At 38.6% G+C, this 14,803-nt stretch overlaps 1 protein-coding gene across 1 annotated transcript in view; it reads right to left on the bottom strand.

Annotated features, from left to right (window-relative positions):
- Window positions 1–14,803, bottom strand: part of ADGRA3 (adhesion G protein-coupled receptor A3) — a 103,294-nt gene that overhangs the window by 19,492 nt on the left and 68,999 nt on the right. The window contains exons 12-14 of the mRNA XM_045182827.2: window positions 13,305–13,508; window positions 5,996–6,209; window positions 5,617–5,825 (exon numbers count right to left, since the gene is read on the bottom strand). Coding sequence (XP_045038762.2) covers window positions 5,617–5,825; window positions 5,996–6,209; window positions 13,305–13,508 — 627 coding nt within the window. The remainder of the gene's footprint in view (window positions 1–5,616; window positions 5,826–5,995; window positions 6,210–13,304; window positions 13,509–14,803) is intronic.

Raw genomic sequence — 14,803 nt, 5'->3', positions numbered from 1 at the left:
AGTTGTCCAGGAACACTACGCAGTATTAGAACACTTGAAAGTGTGTTACAAATCACCAAGGTGATTATTACTGAGGACCCCAATACATGAAAGACGAACTGATAATATTTGTTTCCTTGACAAAGATTCATACATTTTCAAGCTATTTCTAGCCTGAGAATTACTACATATAAAATCACTGGCAGTTTTAAAGAATACATTAGCATCCCATCAAAACCAAGGATAATTATAAATTAGTAATTCTCTAATCTTGCCAGGATCTGAAGAAACTAAAATATATATATATATATATATATATATATATATATATATATATTAAGGTACTCTCTGTCAGAACATAAAGAATCACGAAAAGAGCTTACCAATAAATTAAAATGTAAAAATAGATCTGAAATCAGAAATACAAAGAAGACTGTGACTTCTGTGTTGCTTTTTATAGTTCCCCTAAGACACAAGAATAAAGACTGAGCTCCCCCCACATCACACTGTACACCAAGTCACTTCCAGTCCACTCAGGGCCCTGAGTGTGAAAGATACAACTTTCAAACAGAACATAAAAAGCACTCACTATTAAAAAAGAAAACTTCAGGAAAATTAAGAAACTCTGTCCATGCAAAAAATTAAGAGAAAAAGGATAAAGGCATTTCTACAGGCTAAATGTTTGTGCCCCTCCCATTCATATATGTTGAAATCTATTCGCCAATGTGATGTATAGGGGGCGGGGCCTCTGGGAGGTGACTCGTTCAGGAGAAGGGAGTCCTCCCAAATGGGATTGCTGCCCTTACAAAAGAGACCCCAAAGAGCCCCTGGTCCCTTCCAACATGTGAGGAGAAAAGGTGGGCTCTCATCAGACACTGAACCTTCATCTTGGACTTCCAGCCTCCAGGGCTTTGAGAAATAAATTTCTGGGGTTCACAAACTCCCTAGTCCGTGGAATTCTGTTACAGCAGCCTGAATGGATTAAGACAGATAGGGACTGGGAGGAGATATTTGCAACACAAAAATCCAACAAAAAGCTCCTGTTCACAATTCATAGCAAGAATCTCTGTAAGTCAGTAAGTAAACAGTAGACAACCAAACTGAAATAGGCAAAGACTTATATGTGAAATCTTAACAAAACAAAACAACCCTCACAGAAAATGAGACCAGAGGCAGAGGATTGGGAGGGTGGGGGAACTGGATAAAGGTGGTCGAAAGGCATAAACTTCCGCTTATAAAGTGAGTAAGTACCAGGGACGTAAAGCACAACATGATGAATAGAGTTGACACTGCTACATACAGTATGTTTGGAAGTTGATGAGAGTAAATCCTAAAAATTCTCATCACAAGCAAAAACGTTTTCTTTCTTTAAATCCACAAGAAATAATGGGTATTCAGTAAACTTACTGTGGTTATCATTTCACCATATATGTAAGTCAAGTAACTATTCTATACACCTTCAACTCATACAGGGCTGTATGTCAAAAGAAAGAAAAAACATCAAAGATAATTTTTAAAAGGTTAAAACTTGAGCAAGAATGTCACAGAAAATGGATACCCAAACTGACAACAAGAAACTGAAGAGGTACTCAGCATCATTAGTCACCAGAGGAAGGCAAATCAAAACCACAACGATTTATCATAATACCAGCACCAAAGACTAAAATTAAAGACTTAGAATACCAACCACTGGCAAGGATATGAAGCAACTAAAACTCTCATTATAGGTCAGACCATAAAACCAATATGGCCACTTTGGTCAACTGTAAGGTATTATCTACTAAAGCTAAAGATAGGGATCACCCACAATCCAACAATTTTATCCCATCGAAAAATATGTCCATGAATAATAGCAGCGTTTTCTTGAGAGCTTGAACCTAGCACCAACCCGAATGTCCACCCACAACAGAACGCTCAAGTCTGGGTGTTTTCATACAACGGATGACTAGGTAGGAACGCTGCTACATGCAAAAACGATACATCTCCCAGACCTAAGTAATGGGAAAGACACCGGACACAAAAAAGCACATTGGGGTGATTCTAATGATGTAAGCAAGCTCGTCGTTTGTGCCTGGCATAGAAGGGTGCATATGTCCTGATGTGATGATGGGAACTAACCAAAAATGAAACATGGGGGAGCTGCCAAGGGCTCAAAGTAACAACCTCAATTCTGATGGTGGCGAAATGTGTTTTCAATGGAAACACAGCAGCAAGACATACATTTACGATCTGTGCACTTTGCTCACTCTCTCAATTTAACAAAAAAGAAAAAAGAAAAAGTCTTGGTTGATCCTTTGTGACTACCAATTCCACTCAGGAATTTATCTTGCAGATTTCCTATTAAATGTGCAAAATAATACAGTATAAGCAAATTACTGGAAACAAACCAAATAGAGGAGTGTGTCAATAAAGTATGGGAGGGATATAAAATAATATTCAAAGGTGAATGCAAATGAGGAAGCTCTTTTATACTGATGTGGGAAGATTTTAGAAAGGAGATTTAGCAAAGAGATTAAGAACACAGATTTCTGAAACTTGCAGTCAAATCTCAATTCCAACGCTAACTAAATTTGTAAACGAGGGCATGGTGCTTACGCTCTCTATGCCTCAGTTTCTCCATCCATAGACGGGGTTGGGAGGGGGAATGGTAAGAGTTACTACAGATTGTTATGATGACCAAATAATTTAATGCATATACATACTTCAGAAGAGTGCCTAGCACATGTGCTGAGTGAAAATTCGCCCCTGCCATCTCTACTACCAAGTCATCATAAGGTCTCATCATCAAAAATCCAGTCCATGGAACCATCATTATCATAAAACATAGTTTTATTTAAAAAAAAAAAGCACGGTTCGCAGCAATGTTTGTAGCATGCAACCTTCCTGTAAAAATGGAAGGAAATGTATTCATTTTGTTTCACTAAACCTGAAACTCTCTCCAACAAGAGTCAAGAAACTAGTATTAGTGGCTACCTACTTTGTAAAGAATGTGACGGGCGAGAGAGGTGGGAGTTAAGTCTTCCCTATACATTACTGTGTAGAAATAATTAAAACGTTGGCTCCATCTGAATGCAGTACCTATTTAACAGAAACATGATTAGAACTCATGTTCAATGAAAGAACAAATGGAACCAAAGTTTGCCTCCATTCAGCAAGTTTTCTATGAACAATAATTAAAAGCAACCTTAGAGAGATGGAAAGACAAATGAGCACTCTCTAGTTTTATGTATTTCTAGGTGAATACAGTAACAAATGGGAGCCAAAGTATGGAGATTATCTTACCTTCACTACCACTACCATTAAAGTATTAAGCACCACATAAAAGGTTTGACCCTAATCATTACCTTCTTGCTATTTATGTTTCTTCTTTGCTTACTGGCCCAGCTCCTAGAATTCTTCCCGAAGAAACTGGCTACCTCTGATCATCCGATTCAAACAGACCCAATTTCTGCTTAATTTTACATTTTGTCTATGGCTCTCACAGGCACCTCAGCACATAACACACTATGACAGCCTGTCTACGGAACCAAACTGTGGTATCTGTTTGAGATTTACAAACAAGTATATTCTTTTTGTCTTGATTTTTAATACAAAATTCTTGAAAACCATACCAAGAAAAGATTTATGTGCTATCTGAAAAAAAACCCACAGATATTCAAGACTTACTATATAAAACCATATATTAAGATTTGGGTTTTTAGCTATTACTCAAAATAGTGTCAGGTAAGGGAAAAAGATGTTGATTTCCAATTTTTAAAAGACATTTCTTGAATTTTAGACATTATTTGAGAGTACGTATGATTTCATTTAACTGCCTTTAATGTTTAATTAGCAACTCTAAAAATCCCACATAGTAAATTTTATTAGACATTTGTCAACAATTTTAGGTACATTTCACATTGCTGCCTCTAGGTGGCACAGTTATATTTAAGAAAGGCAAAAAGAAGAGTTTGAAAATAAATGAAAAACATCTTAGTACTATCTTTTAGCTTATAAGAATTGTATACTGCATTTTTTAAAAGATTAAAGTATGAAAGATAAAAGAATAGCTTATTTCTTCTGGAAAGGGATTATACTAATTTAAATAGTTTAGAAGAACAGCTAGGAAGTTCAAAAATAGATGCTTTAAACTGGTATTCGATGAAATAAAAATAAAAGTTTCACACGGTATAGTATCATGTCATTACCAGTGAAGCTTATAAAATGCCTTTTTTATGTGTGTTTCACTTATTTTCCCAACTTCTAGTTAACTATTATATAAATTTCAGACAATGCTGTAGAGAGATATTATTTCTTCTTCAGTACTTCGTAGTTTCTGGTTATTTTATAACAAAAACCTGAACGAGAAAATACTTTTAAACTGAAATAGAAAATGCTTCATATTTTCATGAATGCTTCATGCTTTAATTGAAAAGTTTCCTACAAATTAATAAAATGTGAACTTACAGAAACCAGACTCATACTTAACTGAAATCAAACATCTCCTATTTGTGAGGAGATTCCTCAATTATCCCTGCAAACGTTAAGCCCAAATTGATAAACGACTTCTATAAACACAGCTGAGTCTCAGCAGCATGGCTGTGCCCACTGTCCCCTGGGATGAAGAGCACATGTGAATGGATGTCGTTGAAAAGACAAGCCTTACACCTGCCAAATTACCTATTTACTCTTCCTGTTGGTCAGGTATGCCAGGTAAGGTATATGAAAATTGAGGAGCAAAGTTGAGGAAATCTAATTCATGCTTGTTTTAAGATCATTTCTAGTGGTAAAGGCTCTTTAATTTTTTTCAAGAAGAGGATAAATCACAAAAAGCAAAATGTATCAGATTTCAAGCCCAGTCAGGGCTTTCATGAAATAGTGTCTACATCACAGATTCGGAGCTGAAGGCGGAAATGAAACGTAGGCGTCCTCACTCCCAGGCTAGCCTCGAGCCATTTCTGAGAACTGTCTTTCAGGTTCATTAGTGATTCCTTCCACTGTACCCTAAATACATGTACATACTCCAGGATGTTAGTGTCTTACCGCAACTGCAAAATAAAATAAAAATCAGCATGGCTGATTTCACAATTATTGACTTAGGGAGTGGGTTCACAGAAATAATTGATTCATGAAAAGAGCTGTCCCTATACATTAATCACTGGTTACTTTACCAAATATTAATAATGATAAATAACAGAAAACATTGCTTGGTTAGCGTTAAAATGGAAAACACATGATTTGTGTCAACACCGTGGCTTGCAGTGACTAAACTGAAATTACCACCAGTACTCTTAATTTGAAAGGACACTAACGAAAAATCACTGTTCACTATTTGTCTTTGGGCAAATGAGTCACTTCCTGGGTTGAGAGCTGGACTGTGTAGACCCAAGACGTCCCCAAATCTGAAGGTCAAAGTCTCGGTGAACTGATTCACTTACAGAGTTTACTGACAATTCCTATTCCAAATTCAATCCCATCATTTCACTTGGTCAGAACTCAAGTTCGCTTTATAGTCAGAAGTACAACAAAAATCACCTCTTACTTAAGGGAAGTAATCTGTTAAAAGTATTTTTTTTTTTACTCTTCACCTGAGTTTAACTAGGCATAGTAAAAACTGAGACGACTTTGTATTTATGAATGAAGAGAACAACTGCCCACCATTAGCACCGCATAGTTACTGAGGGAGTAGCACTGAATGGTAGTGATATTCTCGTCCGAGTAGAGTATGTGGCACCCATCCGACTTCCAGCCTCCTTGTCCGTTCAGCAAGTCGAAGTCCCACTGGGCGGCCACGGCATCGGCTCCATGGGCGATCCGCCGCAGCGTCACATTAACGGGGATGCGGTGGCTGTCCACATTCACACCCTCTGGAGAAAAGGGGAATAAAAGGACGTCTGAAACAAACTATGAGCACTTGGATGCCACCCTACAGGAATGTGCAGTCTCCTTCTTCTGTAGTAGTGGCCCGTTAACGCAAGAAACAAGGGCAGGCAGTTTAAGGAACGGTGAACACAGATAACACATGCCACATGCAAACCTATTTTGGTGAGAATCACGGGGGTGACCACCGTACGCCGTTTTCCATCATCGGCCAAATTTGTGGAGTTCCCCGTGGCTGGAAACAGCTTTCCATTGCGGAAGGCGATGAGCTGGAGCTTGTAGAGAGAGTCCTCAGCTGGTCTGACTTCTCTTTTCTGCTTTGGTGAGAACAGGGATGGTGGAAGCTGAATAGATGCTTCTACTATAGTATTCTGAAAACATGTAATAAACAACAAAAAAAAGGTTGCCGTATTAGTCTGAGTATGTGGAAACCAGAAAGGGTATTTCAGACAATTACAAATGTTTTCTAATTATATGGTGAATACTTTTTAAAATGTATACATAAAACTTAATAGCTAAAACTATTTATCAGTTCAGTGAAATGACTGAACACCACATAAAAGCAAAGAAGCAAAGTATAAAATAAAGAGAAATGCAACTCTATTTCAAAGTTAAAGAAGTAAATAAAAAAATAACTTCGAACCAGAGTGAATTTTCCCATGATAGCATACACTGCTGAAGTAGATAGCATTAAACAGATCAGGAATCTCTGATCACTCTTTATGTCAATTTTACGATGACAAAATTTGGTAAATAAGTACAAATGTAGCATATCACAAATGTGAGTATAATTAATTTGGGCTTATGGAACTTTAAGTTGATTTATGATGGATTCAAACTGTCAAGCAGCCAAAGAAGAAATTATGCAAACATAACAGAAGCTTGGATTCAGCAAATTCTTCTTTTAGAAGTTTCTCTGAGACTAAGAAACACATTACGTTTAGAAAAACACAGTAACAAATAGGAACACCAGAAGACGCTGGCTGATTACTGAATGGTTTTCAGACTCCTTTATTAGGAATTTTAACATTATAAATTATTCAATATTCAATAAAAAATAAATCTATAAACCCAGGAGGCAAATAATTAACTATCTAAAACAAAATTCTCTATTTTAAGAATTTATCACAGTCTTTCCATTGGCACAAGCCAACCTCTCTCTCTCCAATCCAATGCTCACACTGCCAGGGGAATTTCATCTTGGGAAATAAATGGGATCATGTTACTCAGTTTTAAATGACACCTTGTTTCTCAAACGATTAGAGACTACTGCCCCCATGTCCTAAGGACACCACATCATTTGGATAAAAATCTGTCTCAAATTCAGCTTTTAACACTCCCCATGCCACAGCCTATAATCCAGCCACACCGGATTTCTCTGTTTTTGAGCATTCTCTCGTTTTTATGCCACTGTAACTACTGTGCGTGCCAGTGTCCTTGGGTGAAATGCTCTACTGTTCTTCTGGCAAACCCAGACTAGGCAGATTTGATGTTTACCAAGATCCGTCTGTTGGCAAGGTAAAAGGACAGGTCAGGATAAGAGAGGCTGTTGGCAGCCAACAGAAGGACTTTACAAAGTCCTTTTTAAATATGGCTTTTTATTTTTTTATTTTTTGGATGATTAATTTTAGCAGTCCTCAGTATACTGCTTTAAGAGTTAGTTGCTTCCTCTTCTGGACTCATGTGACATTCTGTACATATCTCTAGCAAAACTAATATTTGCAGTATCACAGTATGGCTCACCGCTCCTCTGACTCGATAATCTCACTTATTTTTCTAGCCCCCTTCCTCATGCTACTAATACTCCCTGGTAGTCATATTTGATAAAGGTAGACCACTGTTTATAAAATTAGTAAGTCTGTGTGACATGTTTATTGTTTTAAAAGAGGTTCTACTTAGGGTTGCTGGTTCGATTCCCAGTCAGGGCACATGCCTGAGTTGCAGGCCAGGTCCCCAGTAAGGGGTTCACGAGAGGCAACCACACATTGATGTTTTCTCTCCCTTTCCTTCTCTTTTCCTTCCCCTCTCTCTAAAAATAAATACATAAAATCTTTAAGAAAAAAGAGGTTCTACTTAAGCAACTGAATAATTTTCAGAATTAGTCTCTGACCGCTAGGCTTAGAACAATGCTGGAAGCCAGCAGCTGAATGCAAGCATTCTGGAAATCTGAATGCTGACAGTTTGAAGACGCCCAGAAAATATCAGAAATGTCTCACCTGAGAAAATGCATAAAGAGGTTTCTACTCTTCTCACGAATACAGTCTGGTGGGGAAAAGGGGTACTATAGACTCATTTGCTAATACACTAGATTTCTATTAAGTGTACAGATTTATTTTGTGTATAATGAGGCATTCAAAATAGGGAAAACACCAACAAGACCAACGAAAGGGGAAAAAACTGACAAAGCGTGACACACTAGGTATCTACTAAAACTTCAGTGTTTCCGAATTCTTGAATACAGAATGAGTCAAGAAGTATCACTTAGGATTAATCACATTTTAACAGATCATAGTAGTATTTCCTAAAAGACAGCTGAAAAGGGAAGTGATATCTATAATTTCCAGAAGTCCAAAGACTTTTGCTTCGCAAGTTTAAACTTGTAAAACCAACCAAAGAACAACACTTTTAAAAAAACCCAGGTGTACAGACAGCACACTGAGAAATGAGAGCTCCCTTCAAGGCTGTTTGTACCTCTGGTTCCACACCACTCTTCTGAGTGCAATAAAGAATACTACTAAATAATAATTACAGGTTCCTCTGATGCAGGGAAGGTAGCCCAGGGGTGCCGGAGAAGCAAACTTCAGTTGTATCGATAATGTTTCGAGTACGCAGTAAGAATGTGATACGTCTATATTTAATTTTTTGAAAGAAGTGTGGGTCATTTATTATGAAAAGGTTAAAATCTAATTTTAAAAAATCACTGAGAAAAGCTCATTTAATTTTTTTACATTTATCATGATTATACCTTTTGCACTTGGCCTGAAGGGAAGGACCACAGTTTATAATTTCATTTAAACATATGTTTGTTTTTAGAGTATGGATTACAGCAATGGAAACAGACCGAAATACATGAAGTATAGCTAATAAACGAGGAAGACTTCTCTGGAAATCCTCCGGGAAGTACATGTTTTTGGCATCTAATATTTATTCCTGAAAGCTCACATGCCACCCACGAGGAAAGGCACATGGGACTTGAAACAAGGAACCGGGACGAGGTCCCCACGTCACCGCTTCATAGCTGCCAACACTCTGCCCAGTTCTATTTGCCTCTCTGGGCCTCATCTGCCAAACACAGCTCCTGCTCTTCCTGGCAAATGCATGTGAGGACCGAGGGAATCATGAACCCCATCATGGCTTTTCTTCTACAATTCTAGTACTAATCTCAGTACTGAAAACTGACCAAGGGTAGACACACACGATACCAATGTTATCATAGAGCTCTCATGAGTTTATTTGCTAAATTCACGTATACGTCTCTGCAATGACATTAAGCTAAGAAGAAAATGTTAAGTATCGTAGGCGATGTTAACTCAAATACTTCTAGATGTTAACATCATTCCTTACAAAACAATCTGGAGTCCTACCCCCGTGTGATTAATAAATTAAATCTTCCTAAAACCCTAATCTGTGTAAGTCTACAAAATTCTGATAATAAAATTAGAGTCAAAAAGCCAACTCATTTAAAAGAATAAAACACTAGTTTCTCCATGTTTTCTTGACTATCTACACACTCCATTTTAAACAGATAGATATAATGACATATTCTGGTTATTTTCTTATGTATAATCAGTTTTGAACTGCAGACCACCTTCTGATTATCTCACTGCTAAAGATTAACAGGGATTATGTTTGCCTTTAGAATTAATTTTTAACTGACTTTCTTTGCTAATTAAGTATGACTGTTAATTTTTATCCGACAACATTTACGGAGTGTTTCATTCCTCTGTGTCAGCACTGCGCAGAATCTAGACACACGATGAAATGGGCCATGTGCCTGCCCTCAAATATTCACAATTTAACAAGAGAGAGACCACAATAATTAAAAAAAAACAACAGTAATAATAAGAGCTAACACTTATTACATGCTTACTCTGCACCAGGCACTGTTGTAAATGTCTATACATGAGCCTCACTTAATCCTAATAACCCTTTGAGCGCCATGCCATGATTCCTGTGGAACAGATGAGGAACGGACAACAGAGAGGTGAAGCACTTGCCCAAGTTTGCACAGCAGTTACCTGGGGCAGCGGAATGTGAATCTAGGCTGTCCGGCTGCAGAAAGACCACACTCTTAGTCACTACTTCCTATGGCCTCTCTCCCTATAACTCAACTCACCACCACATCAGCCTCTAATTACTCTGGAGAATGTGGGACTAACAGGCAGTGATGAACTCTGAGGAAGAACTCTCAGAGGGAGGACAGCAGGAACATCCCCAGACAGGGGTGGTCCTGAGGGCTCAGAAAAGGGCAGAAAGCAAAACGATGTACAAAACTGGTCTGGAAAATGAAAAGGACTTCATTTGGGCTAAAGCCCTAAATGTCTGACATGAGGGAAATAGCAGATATGTAGAGAAAAACTAATTTCTAAATTACAGTCAAGAAAGGTTTAAAGAACTGCTTCTTTCTGGATACAATACAGATAAATTGAAAATGCTAAAAATTTCTAAAATCTTTTAGAAGTACATCAAAAACAGGTAACATTTTGTGATGTTAACATTTCTGAATTACGGTGCTGATGCTGGAAGAAAGCATTTGGCTATGAAAAATATTTTATTTGGTGCTTTGAGAGTCAGATGACAAACTGGCCAGACACCTGGGGCCAGGCACTGGAATCACTGGTGACTTCAGCACTAGCTCTGCCCTCATACAGTCCCCAGTCCAGTGTGGGAGGTGGGAAACCCATCTGTCTTCTGTGTAATGACTGAGAGATGAGCAGAGGGTTAGGGGCAGAGTGAGGTAGATAAATACAGGACACAAGGATGGGAGAGGTAAGGGCAGACAGGATGCGATTAGCTAAGATTCTTTGAAGGTGAAGTTTCTGCTGGGTGTTAACACACAACCATGGAGCTGGGGAGGGAAGGAGAGAAGGAGAAAATTCTAGCAGATGAATTAACATGAGCCTGGCCTGAGAATGCCCAATGACTGGGAGAGAAGGCAAGGGACGTTTGCTGTCACTGGATAAAAGGAAGAGGAGGAAGGAAGAGACATGGAGCAAGCAATAAATGCCAAATGGGGAAGCCACCTGAAAGCCTGGCTACAGAGGGACAGGAAGTGTTTATCAGGGGAGGTAGGAGGTCAATTTCCAGTTGGGTAGATCTAGGATAATGCTGACACCACGAAGACCCTGAAGTGATGCACACACTGACCATGAGAACAACCTCCGCAGAGGGGGAGGCTCCGAGAGCCCCCTGCTCCCCAGGCACCGAACACATCTGGGCGGTGTCCCCAACAGAAGGGCCAGCAGGGCTGCAGAGGCGCTCAGAGCACTGTGGCAGCAGCTACTTGTAAAGGTAAGGAAGTACTTCAATAATCTGCTAACTGGCATGGTTGCATCGGTACTTGTTGGCCAAACAGCAGCCCTAGGTAGACTAATCCATATGAGAAGGACAAATTTTTAAGGAACAACCTGGAGACAGAGACTCAATAGGTAACAATGGTTTGGTCAACACAGAATGGAAGTCCCTCCAACCCAGGCTGTGATGGTAAGTAAACAGAGAAGGATGCAAGAAACATGTAGAAAGCAATCCAAGTAAGGCTCCAATATTGCTAAGGGCTGGGTTTTTATGGGTTTGACCTCCTATGCTAGCATATTTTCCCACTGAAGGGGAGTATATCGATTATTGCAGGTTCAAGTTGTGTAGTTAGTGCTATACTCAAGGCATTAAAACACACACACACACACACACACACAAAGCATATAAATTATCCTAGTACAAAGTTTAAAATACAAAGTTTTCTGTTAACGTGCTAAAGCATTTTGAGCTGTTGACATTAAAATATTTAACTAATTTTGTGTCACAAAAGCCAATGTTCTTTCACTCAATTTAATCAAGTCCATATATGAAGCATGAATGTTAGTGTAATGCGTCCTTGGCTTCTAGCCACAGTATGATCAAAAGGGTAGAACAGTACAAGATTGACAAATTTGAGTGTTCATTTAAAGCTTTCTACTTTAGAAAGCAGAAACTTTTCTTACCCAGAGGGGCGGGTTTGTGAAATTGATCAAATGTATAGGGTTTCACCATTTTTTAATTCCTTTCTACCAACTACGATCCCCTCAGATGGAAGGATTCCTCAATTTTCAGTGCTCCTCAAAGACACACACCTTTCTCTCCAGGGCTTGTGTGTGATGCTATGTCTATGCCTTTTGCGGTAAGTGTTTACCAGTAAAAAACGGAGTGAGGAAAGGAGCAGACCTACAGTAGCCCTGCTGGCTGCATCGAGCACTCGCACAAAGAGAAGAATATCAAATGCGTGCTGACCCTTCTCCTCTGAGCATATGGAAACAAGTAAACATGTGGTCCTTAGACTTTCTGACCTAGCTGAGATTGTCATGCATGGTGGGGGGAATGGGCTCTTTCTAAATTTCGCAAATTGGCTTTTCCTAGGGAGGTCACCAGGTAATGTATGACGAAATACATTCATTTCTCGTTCATTTATTCATTCAATATCTATTGAGTCCCATAATGCATAAACACCTAACACCTAGTTGATCAATTATTACATAGCCATCAAAGTGACTGCAATCCCGTTTGTGATATACTTCAAAAATGATCAAAACAAAGAAACCACTTAGTAATTAAAATCCACAGAGCACACAATGACCCATGCCCACACCAAGCGAACGGAAAAATGTGGTTCCGTTAGGAGCTGGATTATACCTCCACTATTTCTTCAACGTACTTTAATGAAACATTTCTAAACCCCAAATTTTAAAAATCAACAACAATGCTTTTAATTTTGCTCACTGCAATAAAACACACGTTTTCTGAAGACATATCATGTTTGACTTCCTTGCCAAAATTCTTGATATACAGGTTGCCCAATCAACTGCTCTGTCTCAGGGCTGATTTTCCACTAAGTCCTATAGGCACAAAGCCAAGGGCACCGAATACTTTCATGTCTTGAAAATCAGGAGCAATAAAAATGAAATTTAAGGTCAAAGAAAATGTTTTAATATGTAACATTAATATATTCATTTTCTTACCATTGCAGTCATAAAATAGAACTTTGATATTTTTGTGTGGAGGAAGGAGTCCAAAGGGCAAAAATGCCTGGGTCCATGAAAGTTATAACATGTCCCCTCCTGGTCTGAATTTATTTAAAAAAACAAAACAAAACAGCAAAACGAATACCAACAACCTCTCCTCCGAAATGACTTTTAATAAGGTTATTTTGCAAAGCAAAACATTTTGACTTTAGTCTAACGGTAAAAGGTCTTAAATGCTCATAGACCATCACATACCTTCAGTGCCAGGCTGGAGAACGTATTTGACACATTGCACTTGAAGCTCAGCTGCTTATCCAGGTTTCCGTCCGGATCCCGCCTCCCATAGTCAGAAAGGCCTGTGCGGTCAGAGGTGGCCACTTTCTGAAACACGGTACACGTCATCCCAGTGAAGCCGGTGGCCTTGATGACATATGCTTCCAGGGCAATGTTGGGCGAATACTACAAAAGTTGACCAAACAGAAGTTACAGAAGATTTATAAAATGGAAAGAAAAGCCCTTTCAAATAATTTTCAAGCATGAGACACAGCACATAAATTAAAAAGAGAGCTCAGGTTCTAACGAAACAAAGACTCTATGTCCATCGATGGCAGAATTGGAAAAAAAAAAAAAAAAGATGCTGGAAACAAAAGGATGTCCCACAATAGGAAGGAATCGGTGAAGAGGAAAGGATGGGTCATGAAGTGTGGAGGATCAGACAAATTCAAACTCAATTAAAAATAATTTAAAGAGCACTCTGCAGAAAACTGTGAGCCAAAAATGGAGAGGTGCTATAGAAAAAATCAGCTAGAAGTATCAGTATATCCCTTTTCCTCATCACAGTACCGGAGGAGTAATAGGGGCTTGGGAGATGCTCTCAAAGGTCGCCTTGCTCAGTACCTCATGGCATATTCACTTTTTTCTTTTACAGGATGATCCAGTTAACTCTTCGCATTGAGCTGCACAGATAAAAATTTTACACAGACTCACTCCACAGGTGCTTCTGTCACTATGCTCCATTTAGTGAACCCCAAAATTCCACCAAAAAACTACTAAAATTGGTAAATAAATTCAGAAAAGTAGCAGTATACAAAATAAATATATGGAAATCAGTTGCATTTATATAATGAACTACCAGAGAGGGAAACTAAGAAAGCAATTCTATGGACAATTGCACCCCCAAAAAATACCTAGGAAAAACACCAAGGATGTAAAAGACCTGTACTCAGAAAATTTTAAGAGACAGAGTGGGAGAACATATTCACAATGATATATCTGATAAGGTTAATATTCAAAATTTATAAAGAACTTATACAATTCAATACCAAAAAAACCCAAATAATCAAATTTAAAAATTGGCAAAGGACCTGAACAGACATGCAGATGGCCCATAGGCAAATGAAAAGATATTCAATGTTGCTAATCACCAGAGACATGCACACTAAAACCACAAGGAGATATCACCCGACACCGGTCAGAATGGCCATTATTAATAAATCAGCAAACAACAAGTGCTGGCGAGGATGTGGAGAAAAGGGAACCCTGGTGCACTGTTGGTGGGAATGCAGACTGGTGCAGCCACTGTGGAATGCAGTATGGAGTGACCTCAAAAATTAATGGAACTGCCTATGACCCAGAGATTCCACTTCTGAGAATGTATCCAGAGAAGCCTGAAACACTATTTTGAAAGAATATAATGTACCCCTATGGTTGTAGCAGCATTACGTAGAATAGCCAAGATTAGGAAGCAAACCCAG

The sequence above is a fragment of the Desmodus rotundus genome, chromosome 4 (genome assembly GCF_022682495.2).
Source record: "Desmodus rotundus isolate HL8 chromosome 4, HLdesRot8A.1, whole genome shotgun sequence".
Taxonomy (NCBI): domain Eukaryota; kingdom Metazoa; phylum Chordata; class Mammalia; order Chiroptera; family Phyllostomidae; genus Desmodus; species Desmodus rotundus.
This window is presented reverse-complemented; position numbering and strand designations above follow the sequence as displayed.